General features: G+C 36.1%; 1 protein-coding gene across 4 annotated transcripts; it reads left to right on the plus strand.

Moving 5' to 3' along the window:
• Window positions 1-1,131: 1,131 nt before the first annotated feature.
• On the plus strand, window positions 1,132-11,680 carry LOC311095107 (uncharacterized protein). Of its 4 annotated transcripts, XM_084133452.1 has the most exons (6): window positions 1,166-1,305; window positions 2,297-2,426; window positions 2,693-2,887; window positions 5,192-5,886; window positions 6,035-6,201; window positions 6,312-11,680. In XM_084133452.1, exons 4-6 carry the CDS (start codon window positions 5,644-5,646, stop codon window positions 7,273-7,275), a joined length of 1,374 nt encoding a protein of 457 aa, XP_083989578.1. In that variant the 5' UTR covers window positions 1,166-1,305; window positions 2,297-2,426; window positions 2,693-2,887; window positions 5,192-5,643; the 3' UTR covers window positions 7,276-11,680. The 4 variants fall into 4 exon arrangements, with proteins under 4 accessions (XP_083989577.1, XP_083989578.1, XP_083989580.1 ...); XM_084133451.1 differs by lacking the exon at window positions 2,297-2,426 and having other exon boundaries at window positions 1,132-1,305; XM_084133454.1 differs by lacking the exons at window positions 1,166-1,305; window positions 2,297-2,426 and adding an exon at window positions 3,081-3,112 and having other exon boundaries at window positions 2,871-2,887.
• Window positions 11,681-12,420: the final 740 nt, after the last annotated feature.

Consider the following 12,420-nt stretch of genomic DNA (forward strand, 5'->3'; position numbering starts at 1 on the left):
AAAAGCAAAACAAGCGCGGACCTTCAGCGCCATCTAGAGGACACACTGCGAGTTTGATCCCTTACAGCGGCGGAGTACAACTGTAAACGTAAAATAAAATAGTCATAAATAAAACATGTTATTTAAAAAATAAAAAATAAAATTAAAATATGTTTTTATATACTTATATACTTTTATTTAAATAAATAATAAATTAATGCATTTGATTAAAATACATTATTAAAATAAAATTTGTTTTGAATATATAAAATAAAAGAATAATTAAACTAAATAACTAAAACGCGATTCAAATGAAATAATTAAATAATACATTTATAAAAAGGAAATTTAATTTAAATAATTAATAATGAATAAAGATATTTGATTTGATTAAAAAGTATTTAATACTTTTTTAATAAAATGATTAAAATAAATAAATATATTTATTGAAATATGTAATAAATTAATACATTTGATTAAAATAAAATTGATTTGAATATTTAAAATAAATAATTGATGAACTAAATAACTAAAACGCGATTTAAATCAAAATAATAAATTAATAAATGTATTACAATTAAATTTGATTTGAAAAATAATGAATACAGGTATTTAATTAAAATAATTAGATTAAAAGGGTTATTTAAATAAAAATAATATGAAAATAATGAACAAAATTAAAATAAATATTTTTATTTAAATAAATAATAAATTGGCTAACACATTTGATTAAAATAAATAAATAAAAATGATTAAAATAAATCATTTTGATTTGAATATATCACAATAAATAACTTTAATCAAACTAAATAAATAACTAAAAGTTGTCTTTAATAAAAATAAGAAAAGTAGTGTAAAAAACACTTAAATAGTATAGAGTATATAAAATATATTATTTTAATCAAATGTATTAATTTATTATTTATTTAAATAATGGAAGGTACTTATTTAATCATTTTCATCGTTTTATTTATTGTTACAAACCATGTAACGCAGTGTAATGTAGTGCTAAGTATGAAAAAGATGTGGCAGCGGTGGGATTCGAACCCACGCCCCCGAAGAGACTGGAGCCTTAATCCAGCGCCTTAGACCGCTCGGCCACGCTACCGCTGGAGCAGCGCGCGACCCTGACCCCTTTCGGCTAGTGCAATCAGTACACTCCACGGCCATAGCCATGGCAAGAAAGAAAAATAAGGATCCCCGAAAAATAAGGAGCCCACTTTTTTTTTAGTCCCAGTCCCCTCTTGCCCCTACTGTATATCATATAGCAATTCCATCAGAAAACAGACACTGAGTGCAATGGACAACACCACGTGTAGAATCAGGGTAAGATCTTGTGTTAAACTGACTTATTTTGCTTTCTGCAAAGAAGATCTTTGATGCACATTCTTTTGTGTTCTCTTATTTAACTTAGTGGTAGATTTGGGTATAATAATGTTTTGATTTTATATATATATACAGTTCTGTGCAAAAGTCTTAGGCATGTTAATACCCCCCCCAAAAAATGGTTTTAAGTCAGTTATTTCTATCTTTTGCTGTAGTGTGTCAGTAGGAAATATCAGTTTACATTTCCAAACATTCTTTTTGCCATTAATTGTAATAATCCAGTGAGATTTGTGTATGCACAAGGAGTCTGACAACAGTCGGTCTGATCTGATCTCACCATCATCGAGTCCGTCTGTGATTACATGAAGAAACAGAAGAAACTGAGACAGACTAAATCCAGAAGAACTGCGGGAACGTCTCCGAGACGCTTGAAGAAAACCTTCCTGCAAAGCTACTGTGGAAAGCACTGGCACTCGTGTTAAAATGCTGTAAAGTGAGAATGCTTTCAAAAATAAAATCACAAATTGTATTAATTTATGATTTAACTTTTATTAACTAATTCAAATCAATGGTGTAACGACCCTTTGCGTTTAAAACGGCTTTTGTCCAGGTACACTTGCGCATAGTTTCTCAGGGAGCTTTGCAGGAAGGTTTCTTCAAGCATCTCGGAGACGTTCCCGCAGTTCTTCTGTGTCAAGTTTCATATGAAAGTCCACACCCTCCACTAGTTTGTCCATTCTATATTTAAACATTTTCCCGAAAATGTTTGTCATCAATTGATTGTTTTATAAGTTTCATCAACCTTATATTCAATCGCTCTTGTCTAATTATTCGCATCTCTTGCTGTGGAAGCAGTTGTCTCCTGAGGAGGAACTCCCCGTCTTCTGTCTTCGTGATTTCTTGGCTTCTTTCTTTTCTTCTTTGCTTTGTCTTTTATGAAGATTTGCTACAAATAAATCATCCAAATTAATCTCAAGCTTGTTTGTTCTAGTTTTTTCTTCACCCAGGGAATTTACAATGGAAGTTCACTCATCACAATCCCTGACAATGTGCAAAAGTGTGTTTGAAATATGGACCAAGTTTTCGGACCCAGCGCTGTCGATTCCCCCTGCCACGCACGGGTACTAGCTTCAGCCCAGCCGCGCTTGGGCCATCATAATAAAAATATTCACCCTTTCAAGACTTATTAGGGCACAAAGAACACAAGCAAACCAGAACAGAATAGTTTCGGTTTCTAAATTAGATCTAGCTCTAAAAAAAAACAACAACACAGTTTTTTTGCCCTTTCTCCGCCCAGCTCAGACATCCTCATACTCTCAAAAATATGCAGAGGACATTGAGGCGTCTGTGTTCTCGTCTGAGGACTCGATCTCGTCTGTGTTCCCAGACTTCGGGAGATCATGTGGAGTCCTCTTCTGTCCAGTGACCGGTTGGCATCCACCCAGAACTGTTCATATCACTCATCCTCTGCTCTGTATTTATATCCTGGTCACCCGCCTGCTGGTGTCTCGAGTTTCATCTGTTCAACCTGCCTTCAATAAACTGTTTGCTTGCATTTGGATCTACGACTCTCCTTCTGACAGTAAGTACATTTTTCAACAGTTTTAAAAATTAAAGAATAGCAACAAAACCTCAGTTTGCTACTGTTCATGATCTCAGTGAAAGTACTGAAGTCTTCCCTGATATATCTGGGGCCTGTTTCAGAAAGGAGCTTAAGTGAAAACTCTGAGTATGTTAACCCTGAAATGAGGGAAACTCTGGGTTTTCTGTTTCAGAATGGGAGGTATGTTAAACCTGAGAAAGCAGAGTAAGTCAAGCCCGTTTCTGAAAGAGAGGTAACTTATACTCAGAGTCATTTACCATGGTAACTTGCTCTGTGAACCTAACCTGGGGTGCGTTTCCCGAAAGCATCGTTGGCCAACTATGGTCGCAAGTTCCGTCGTTACCAATAGAGTTCAATGGACATTGCGATGAACTTGCGACCATAGTTGGCCAACGATGCTTTCGGGAAACGCACCCCTGGTCGGGAGCAGGTTTTCTTCGGTAAACCCAGAGTTTCTATCGGTCTCTTCCCCTTTTTTAAAGAGGAAGTGGTGTTTAAACACCTCATTCATTCTTTCAGTACATTTTTATTAATAAAATGAATCTTTTATTAATAAATAAAATATTGCTATTTTTAATGCAGTTTTTTTTGAAGATGAAGTCTATATACCTCCTTAACTGGCAACTGAAAATACAGTAGATTAGAGTTACATAATGTAGTTCTAAACAAATTCTACAGAATTAAACTGTGGCTTTACTGATGATCACTGAACTGTTCATCTGTGCACCAGAAGCTGCTGGACCGTCCTCCTGCTGTTCACACACACTCTGGGGGCGAGGGGAGAGATGAGAATACCTGTTTATACTTAGATTTAAACTTAGATTCTATAGGCTACTCCACATAAAAATGTGAAATAATCAGAATGTGTAGATTGTTTGATGTGTAAACACATAATATTAACATTACCTCTGTAGGCCTCTAAAATAGCCTATACAAAAAATAACACGTATGTAAACCTCTTACATTTTATGAAGGCCCTTGGATCTTCGGGACTGACTCTGAAGTCCCTCCAGGAATTCCCTCAGCTGTAAATGCTGCTGCACTGCTGGACACTGGATGCTTTAGTTATTTAATATGTCACATGTAAAGTCAGGTAGCCTACACCCATGATGTGCTCAAGCCTTACTTGATTGAATTATGTTTTTATATTTAATTTTCAGCTGCTGCCATGTTCTTCTAATACCTGCAGGATTGCTCCTACATGAACATTAAAATTAGGTTTAATAACACATACTGTTCTTCCAGTTTCACCTCTGATATTATAACAGTTGGGTAAGTTACTTGTATTACTAACTACAAATGACATCTTCAACAGTGTAATTAGATTAATGTAATAATGACTATCTTTAGAAAGTATTGGTCTACTTATTACTAAATCAACCTCAACCACTTGAACAATACAAGGAGAGACAAGAAACTGCACTTTTAATGCTTTCAAATAAACAATATACAATTGTATGAATTATTCTTGAATTGACCAAAGTGTGTAGAGGGAGAAGGTTACATTAAAAATATACCTTTTAAAAATGTATGTTAAATATACAGAATTGTTCTATAGTCTAATACAATTGCATCAGATTTTACTTTAAATTACAGAAGAATTAAGAGTAATCCCTTTAATTAAATTACAGTATTAATGTTCGTACTGGTGAGAAATATGAAGACCTCTTTTTGTCTGGCGCTGTTGCCATGGTGACTCATAATATCTGCGCTCCATTGATAATGCCTTTTTATAGTTGTGGTGCACACGCTTAACTCAGAGTTGATTGAACTAACTCATTTCAGCTGTTCTGAAACCGAAAACTCAGAGTTTCCCATCTCAGGGTAAGTCAACTCAGAGTTGGTTGAACCTCCTTATTGAAATGGGCCCCAGGTCTGCCGACACTCTCAGGGTTTTGTTTTAGTTTTTTAGATAAACTTCCAAGAATCTTTAGGACTTCATCTGGATTTTCCTAAATGTCAAACATCACAATTCTGATTTGAACACTTTTTTTTTTTTACTCCGTTTATTCTCTTGTCTACTTTAACTCTTTATCGTGCTTCAAATTCTTATCTGTATTTCTGACTAGTTTATTTTTCCTACTTAGTTTTCTACTATAGATTTTTCTAATTGTTGTCTGAGTACAGTACTCTAGTTGTACCATTTTGCGAATCGTGAATGATTTTGTGTCTATGTGGCTCAGAGCAAAATCTACAATCTGTAGAATTAAATAACATCAGGCATGCATTACTGTAAACTTTAGATGATATATTGTGCTATTTGAATAAATATGTAATTTTCAGACCCTGCTCTAATCATGGAGGCAGCAGATATGTTATGTGATGAGCTCTTCCGCTGGCTGGAGAACCGAAAGGAATGTGAATGAAAGCTGTTGAAACTGGCGCAAAAGCTGGAAGATGTTCATGAGGGCAGCAACATCGCTCTGGGGGTTGGAGCTGCCGCAACTGTGGGCGCAATATCTGGAGCAGTGATTGCCACTGCTTTGACAGGAGGTCTGGCCAGCCCACTATTGGCTGCAATAGGCACTCTAGCGGTCCCTGCAGTCAGTGCCACTTCCACACGGGTAGAGACATTAATCGCCAGCAGAACCTTTAAAAAAGCTACTAAATTAATTAAAGAAGATGATAAGGTTGGCGATAAGGTTGGCACGAACATTCAGGAGCTACTGCGAGATCTGAAGGACAGGTGTGCAGAAGCGCCGCTCGGGACTCATGCTGATGAGTTGGACTGTGAGATGGCCACTCTACTTATGTGTGCTCTGGCCAGAAGGAGTAATACTCCCGTACCCCTAGACTTTCTCAGAGGTTTCAACAGGGCCACGTTCTTTCGTCACATGACACCTGGTGGACTGGCTCCAGCCGAGGCCTCGGACTTTATTTGCCAAGCTCTGGGCGCCGTTAATTCTTTAGTGTTGGGCAAAGAAATGATGAAGAACATTGAACTCATTGGCATTAAAGCTGCTGAAGCAGGATCAGAGGTATCAGCTTTCTTTCCTCAAGCATCCCATTTTAAGAAACTTTTGATTTTGAAATTCTCTTGAAGTGACTATTCAAGAGTAGAAAATGAAATATTCACTGCATTGCTCTTATGTTAGACTGATTTTGTGATTGTGATTTTTCTTCTAGGAACAGGGTGCGACTGGTTTAGGCATCTCTCTGTGCGACCTGATTGTGAAGACTGAAGAACTAATAAAGGACTATCGGGTCACAGAGGCCTGCAAGTTCTTCCGGGATTCAGCCAGGGAAATACTGGACAGCCGAAAAAAGCTAAAGGAACAGCTGGATGCAATGCAGTATGATATATATATATATTTTTTTTTTTTGTATTTGTCTGAGATTGTACAGTACTGCAATAATGAAGGTCTGAGGTAACTGACTGACTGAACAACTTTTCTCATTACAGAGAAATCATCCAAAAATTGTTGCAAATGAAGAGGATCATCGAGAACTTGGGGGGATATTCTCTCATCATGAATGAAAAGGGACAGAGAGTAATTGATTATATCAAAGGAACATGTACAGACAACACAGTTCTCTCCTGGCTTGAGGGATTAACTCATCAGATTGAATTTGTGAATCTTGTACGATTTTTCCAGGAGAGGTTGACCGATACTGAGGATTTGACATCGTCTGGCGGAGGTCACATAGACATTGTGATTGTGGCTCATGGCAGAATTGATGACCAGTTTATGCCAGCAGGAGGACTGGTGCCCACAGATAACATCAGAGACACCATTCTCTACTCTCCGTGGAACTGCGCTATTGACGGCGATGCTGCATGTGCAATTGCTCTGGGTTTCATTGAAGTGACAGACAGAGAGTTTTACAACACCAGAAGTACGCCTGACTGGGAGCCGGACCCTTTGCCAAATCACTGGAACAGCATGCGAAGATCTCTCCACGACATCCCAGTGATCCTTCTATCCCCTGTGACCCCTGAAGAAAGAGCATGGGCCCTTTTTCAGCAGTTTTGGATGAATAGAATGGAACTAGAAAAACGTGTTATTCCATATCTTGTCCCAAAATGTTTGGTAAAAGCATTCGGAGAGATCCCCCTGTACATGCTCATATTTGTGACATCATTTTTACTCATGATCTATGGTAAAACAGCTACTGTGCACCTGGCGGCTTGTTTGGGCCGAGGCAGAGGAACTCCATCAAGTTCAGAAGAGAGGGAAAGACTAGTGTGGTTCAGACAAGCGTGGGAAAGACTACAGAGCACAAGTCAAAAGAGGTTAAGAAAAAAGGGGCGAACACAGTATGCCTACACAAAGGATGGAACCTGGATGTCTGTGAAGATGGATAACAGGAACGTGGACCTTGTGTTATACAGAGCCTTAAGATCATTGTTTAACACAAACCTCTAGATAAATCAGCTGAACGGCCTCTGGGTCAGTCCTGATATGTAGTAAATACAGGGCTGGAGAGCGACCCGTGTCTATATCTAAAATATATAGTTATAAAAAATCATTCTCGGTATTAAAGAATGTGAGAGTTCACACCACAACTATAGCGATAACGCTATAGAGAAACAATATCGTTGGAATCACTTTCAGAAAGATTTTATCATCTGATGAACGATAAAAACATTGGCAGCCAATCAGAATCCATCGTGCTGTGACGAGCTCGAGCATTTAAAGAGACAGACAAGCTTATAATAAACAGAACGATATCGCCCGCTGGTGTAGATGCTAATATAGTTACAGTTATCGTTCTTGGTGTGAACGGGCCCTTACACCCTTCCATGATAACAATTATACAATAACAAACTAATTATAAATCATTTGCAAACTATTAGTTTATTCATAGATTATTAATATTATCGCTAACACATAGACTATATACATGTGACCTAGACTTGGTGGCTGTTAAATTGTCGACCAAATTGACTACGCCACCCCCACGTTCTGGGATGGGGGACCCTAACAATGATCTCTTTGCACAGGCAGTTCAAATAAATGATCTAGAAGCCAGAGTACAAAAAAAATTGATTTACTTTATTAAATGACAAGTACCGTTCTTCTCTTGTGACTGAAATGACTTGGTTGGTAACAATGTTATTCATAACACAAACAACTAAAGAAAACAAACAAACCACAACAATTCAACTCCACTCTAAATGGATTTAAAGTAAACTTAACCAAAATAATTCTCAAAAGAAATGAAAACAATGCTCCAAACAAATCAAAAATCAAATTAAAAGAATACAATTAAAGAAATAAATCAATCCAAAATTCAGATCAATTAAACAGACAAATCATAATTTAAATCAAATGATGAAGAAAAGACAATGATAAGAATGGCACTCAAAATAACACAAATCGACCAGGAATCATAAAATGGGAATTACACCACAGGGGAGGAACAAATCAAACCAAAAAAAATCAAAACCAAATCAAGCCATAATATGTAAAACACGCAACCCAACAAGACCTCCCATACAGTGATATACCACTAAATAAGACAGGCAGATCTCGCAGAAAAATGAATGCCACAAAAATCAAAATATAACAAATAAATAAAAAAAATAAAGCAACCAAATCCCAATGGATTTCGATGGGGAAAAAAACGATGGCCACTTGCCAAGAGAGGTTTTGACCTGTAATCGAAACCATTTAATTTTTATTACACATACAACATTCTACATTTAAAAACAATCATATAAAAATACTCACGTTGCTGATACGCTAAGGCTCACTTAATGGATGATTAGGATGCATCAGTCTCAATGAAAGGCAAAAGTGTTGCAACGCAGTCGTGGCTCGGCCAACTAATAATGCTCCTAAAAATACGCATTTTAATATTTTAACAATTTAAAATAAAACAAACCAACTTGATCGTTCACTCACGTCAGGTGGCCGAAGCCAAGCGCAAAATGGCACGTGCACTATGTTCTCACATCAGTCATTGGTGTAAGAGAAATCCTAGAAAACATTTACTATAGTAAATACAACTTAGACGGACATATCTCCTTTAAGATCGACTACTATTAAAACTTATTTACTCACTCTGAATTGTTGGGCACAGTGGGTCAAACTGTTCTTTCAACGCGCCAGCAGAGGAAGAACTAGAGGTGGGCAGATCGATCCTAAAATATCGATACTTCGATACTGACGTGGTATCGAAAAGGATCGATACTCACATAAAAATATCGATCCATATGTGTGTGTTTTTTTTTACCAGTAATTTTTATTAATTTAGCACGCAATTCAGTGCGTAAAATAAGCTTCTAAGTGGAAAAATAAGCGAATGTTAGCGGATAATTGTGTAGGATAGAACTTTTTCTCCTAGTCATCTGGATACAAGACAAAACCAATCAATCACAGAGAGCGTTCGATGCTGGTGCTTCACTGAGCTCACAGGCACGTTTGGGAAACGAAGCCTTGCTTAGATGACAGAAACAATCGGGAGTTATTTTGCAATAAACAAAGCAAAAGTGTATATAACGGTTCAAAATGTTGAGGACAGTAAGATTTTTTTTAATGAAATTAATATTTTTATTCAACAAGGATCGATGCATTAAATTAATCAAAAGTGACAGTCAAGGGTTTTTCACTGTTAAAAAAAATCTACTTCATATAAATGCTGTTCTTTCAACTTGGTTCATCAAATAATTCTGCATCATGGTTTCCACAAAAAAATATGAAACTGTTTTCAACATTGATAATAATAAGAAATGTTTTCTGAGCTGTAAATCAGCATATCAAAATTAATTATCATCATGGAGTATTGATGCCGAAAATTACGCTTTGATCAAATGAATAAATTACAGTTTAGTATGACATAGAAAACAGATAGCCTATGTTAAATTGTAATATTACAGTTTTTGCTGTATTTTTGATCAAATAAATGCAGAAGTGAATTAAAAATCTTACAGACCCCAAACTTTTGAACAGTAGGCTAGTGTACAATAGCAGGGGCGTAGAATTTAGTAGGGACGCTAGGGACGTGTCCCTACCAATATCCAGTGACACTGATATATCCTTAGCAATAATTTCGATCAAAACTTAAAATATATATTTATATTGATGTCCCCATCCCCACCAATTTCAAAATCAAACCTATGCCACTGTACAATAGTACTTTTACTATAATTAGGGTAGTTTTGTAAAAGTCACTGACTAATAATTACAGGCGAGTTGAGAGCACAAATCACAAAATATTTAGTAGTAATGAAAACGTTTTCAGATTTAGCATATTAATGATGCATTCACCTCATAAATCATGACACACTGCTCTAGCACAGGAAAGTGCATACAAGTTCAAGTGCATGCTTTTAAAATTAAAAAGTATTGGTATCGGTATCGATATCGGCGATACTGGCCCTGTATTTACTTGGTATCGGATCGATACCAAAATTTGGAGTATCGCCCACCTCTAGGAAGAACCGCAAACTCGCTCATTGAGCGTAAAACGAGAGCAAACGCTGTTTCCTTGACGCCCGCGAGACTTTAAACGCAGCCTGTCCATTACGTCATCTGCCCACTTAAAGGCGCAACATACTCATTCCGGTTACATACAAATAGTGAGTTCTTCATTCATTGTTACTGTAATAAACAGTTTTTTTTTTTTATTAGCTCATATGTAAAGACTTAGATAATGGGTTTTCCTCCTTTGTTAAGAACTTGTATCTGATGTATTTTAAACCATATATTAAAGGAGTTGTTAATATTCATCAAAACATTAAGAAGTCATTAAATCACGGTAAATAAATGCTCTCATATAAAGGGAATTGATGCAAATTTAAGGCTTGATTAGTGTCTACAGAAACACTTTTCATGGAATAATGAATAATAACAGTAGGTTTAAAGCTCATAATTATGTCCTCTTTTTATTCCTTTAATTACATTTGAAATCAATTTTAATCAATGTATTATTCTTTGTTTTTCTTATTTCTTATTCTTATTACATTCTTTGTTGTAAATCGTTTCTTAAAGCACGTTGAATTACCATTGTGTATGAAGTGGGCTATATTAACAAACTTGTCTTGCCTTGACTTTTGTGTGACTTAATCTAAAGTGTGAAATATTTAGCCCAATAAAACATTTATTAAGTGTAGCCCAGATGGGATTTTATATGCATATAGAAGTACAGACCGCAAGGGGTTAAAAAGTTGGTTTTAAGCTACTAGCATTCACATGCGTTTTTACACCCTAACTTGCTTGTACTAAAATACCCACTTATTTTTATTTTATTGTTTTCTGATTGGGTAAATTACAGCGTTGATAATTCATGAGGGGGCGGGGCTTGAGAGAAGTGAGCGCATTTGCAGCTATGCAAGGTGAAAGTGAAAGGAACTTGCAATCCGCTTAGTTCTTTAAAAAAATAGGATAAAGTACACCCAGTTAATATGGATGACCAATCGTTGTGCTTTTCTGGGATGCTTGTCTAATGGTTTGAAGGTACATTTTCTGGTTTTTATGTTTAATATTGTCTGTATTCAATATAGCTAACTACTGAGGTAAATGCTAATCGCGAATTGCATGTTAGCATACATTTAGTGACTGTTAAAGTGTGTGTAGTGATGGCAAAGTGAGGCTTCCTGAACCACTGAGACCTCGCAGCCCATTGCTTCAGCCAAAGGTTCATTACTCGAAGCTTCATTCAACATTGCTCACTAGTGACACCTAGCTACTGTGCAAAGAAATAGCAGACAAATTAAATAATTCTGAACCCGTTTTATTTATTTATTTATTTTCTTCTCACTTTTAATGTCTGTAATCTTTCATTTGCATTAATAAAAAGACCTGAGCAGACATTTGTCCATTGCCTGGGTATAAAATAAAATGTATCTTTCTGTCTGAATTTACTTGTGCAGAGACAACTGTCACACACAGTTCATTCATTATTCATACATTGTTTGGATAGTGACAGTATGAGCAATAAAAGTGAGATTGTGTTGAGTGCAGTGATTGTGCACATTTAAATAATATATATATATATATTATTATTATTATCATTTACATTTTACTCCTGTGTGGATTGTTAGTAGTTTCGGCATGCTCATGCAGTGCTCAATAATGCCTGAGCATGGAGGAGGTGTTATTGCTGTTTGTCAGCTCCTTTAGGTACAGCAAGCATTTCACCTTGAAACATAAATTAATAGACATGAAATATAATACAGCCATATAGTGAGGAATATTTTAATATCAAGACAGAATTGTTTTTCTATTAATAATACATATACCTTATTGTGAGCAACCATTTCAAAATACTCCCAGACAGGGGAGGATTTCCTCTTTCTTGCTGGCTCCATTACAAGGAAAAAGGTCACAAAAAGCAAACAAATCCAAAAGGGCGATCCAAATCAAAAAGCAGTCCAGTCCAGATCCAAAAATCCAAAGCAATCCAAATAATCTTATCTAATTAATATAATACGGGGGCGCTGCTGAGCAATGGAGGGGTGAGACGTGTTTTACATAGCTCTCGTAACTTTTATTTTATTAATACACTAAACACCTGTATATCCGTTTAAAAGTGCTTTGGGGTGATATAAGAAGACACAAACAAGT

The sequence above is a fragment of the Abramis brama genome (genome assembly GCF_963993115.1).
Source record: "Abramis brama genome assembly, chromosome: 13".
Taxonomy (NCBI): domain Eukaryota; kingdom Metazoa; phylum Chordata; class Actinopteri; order Cypriniformes; family Leuciscidae; genus Abramis; species Abramis brama.

Coding starts and splice junctions, on each gene's coding strand:
- LOC311095107 (XM_084133451.1), top strand. CDS start 5,644: ATGGCCACTCTACTTATGTGTGCTCTGGCCAGAAGGAGTAATACTCCC. Junction 5,887..6,034: donor CTGCTGAAGCAGGATCAGAG/GTATCAGCTTTC, acceptor TTTTTCTTCTAG/GAACAGGGTGCGACTGGTTT. Junction 6,202..6,311: donor GAACAGCTGGATGCAATGCA/GTATGATATATA, acceptor TTCTCATTACAG/AGAAATCATCCAAAAATTGT.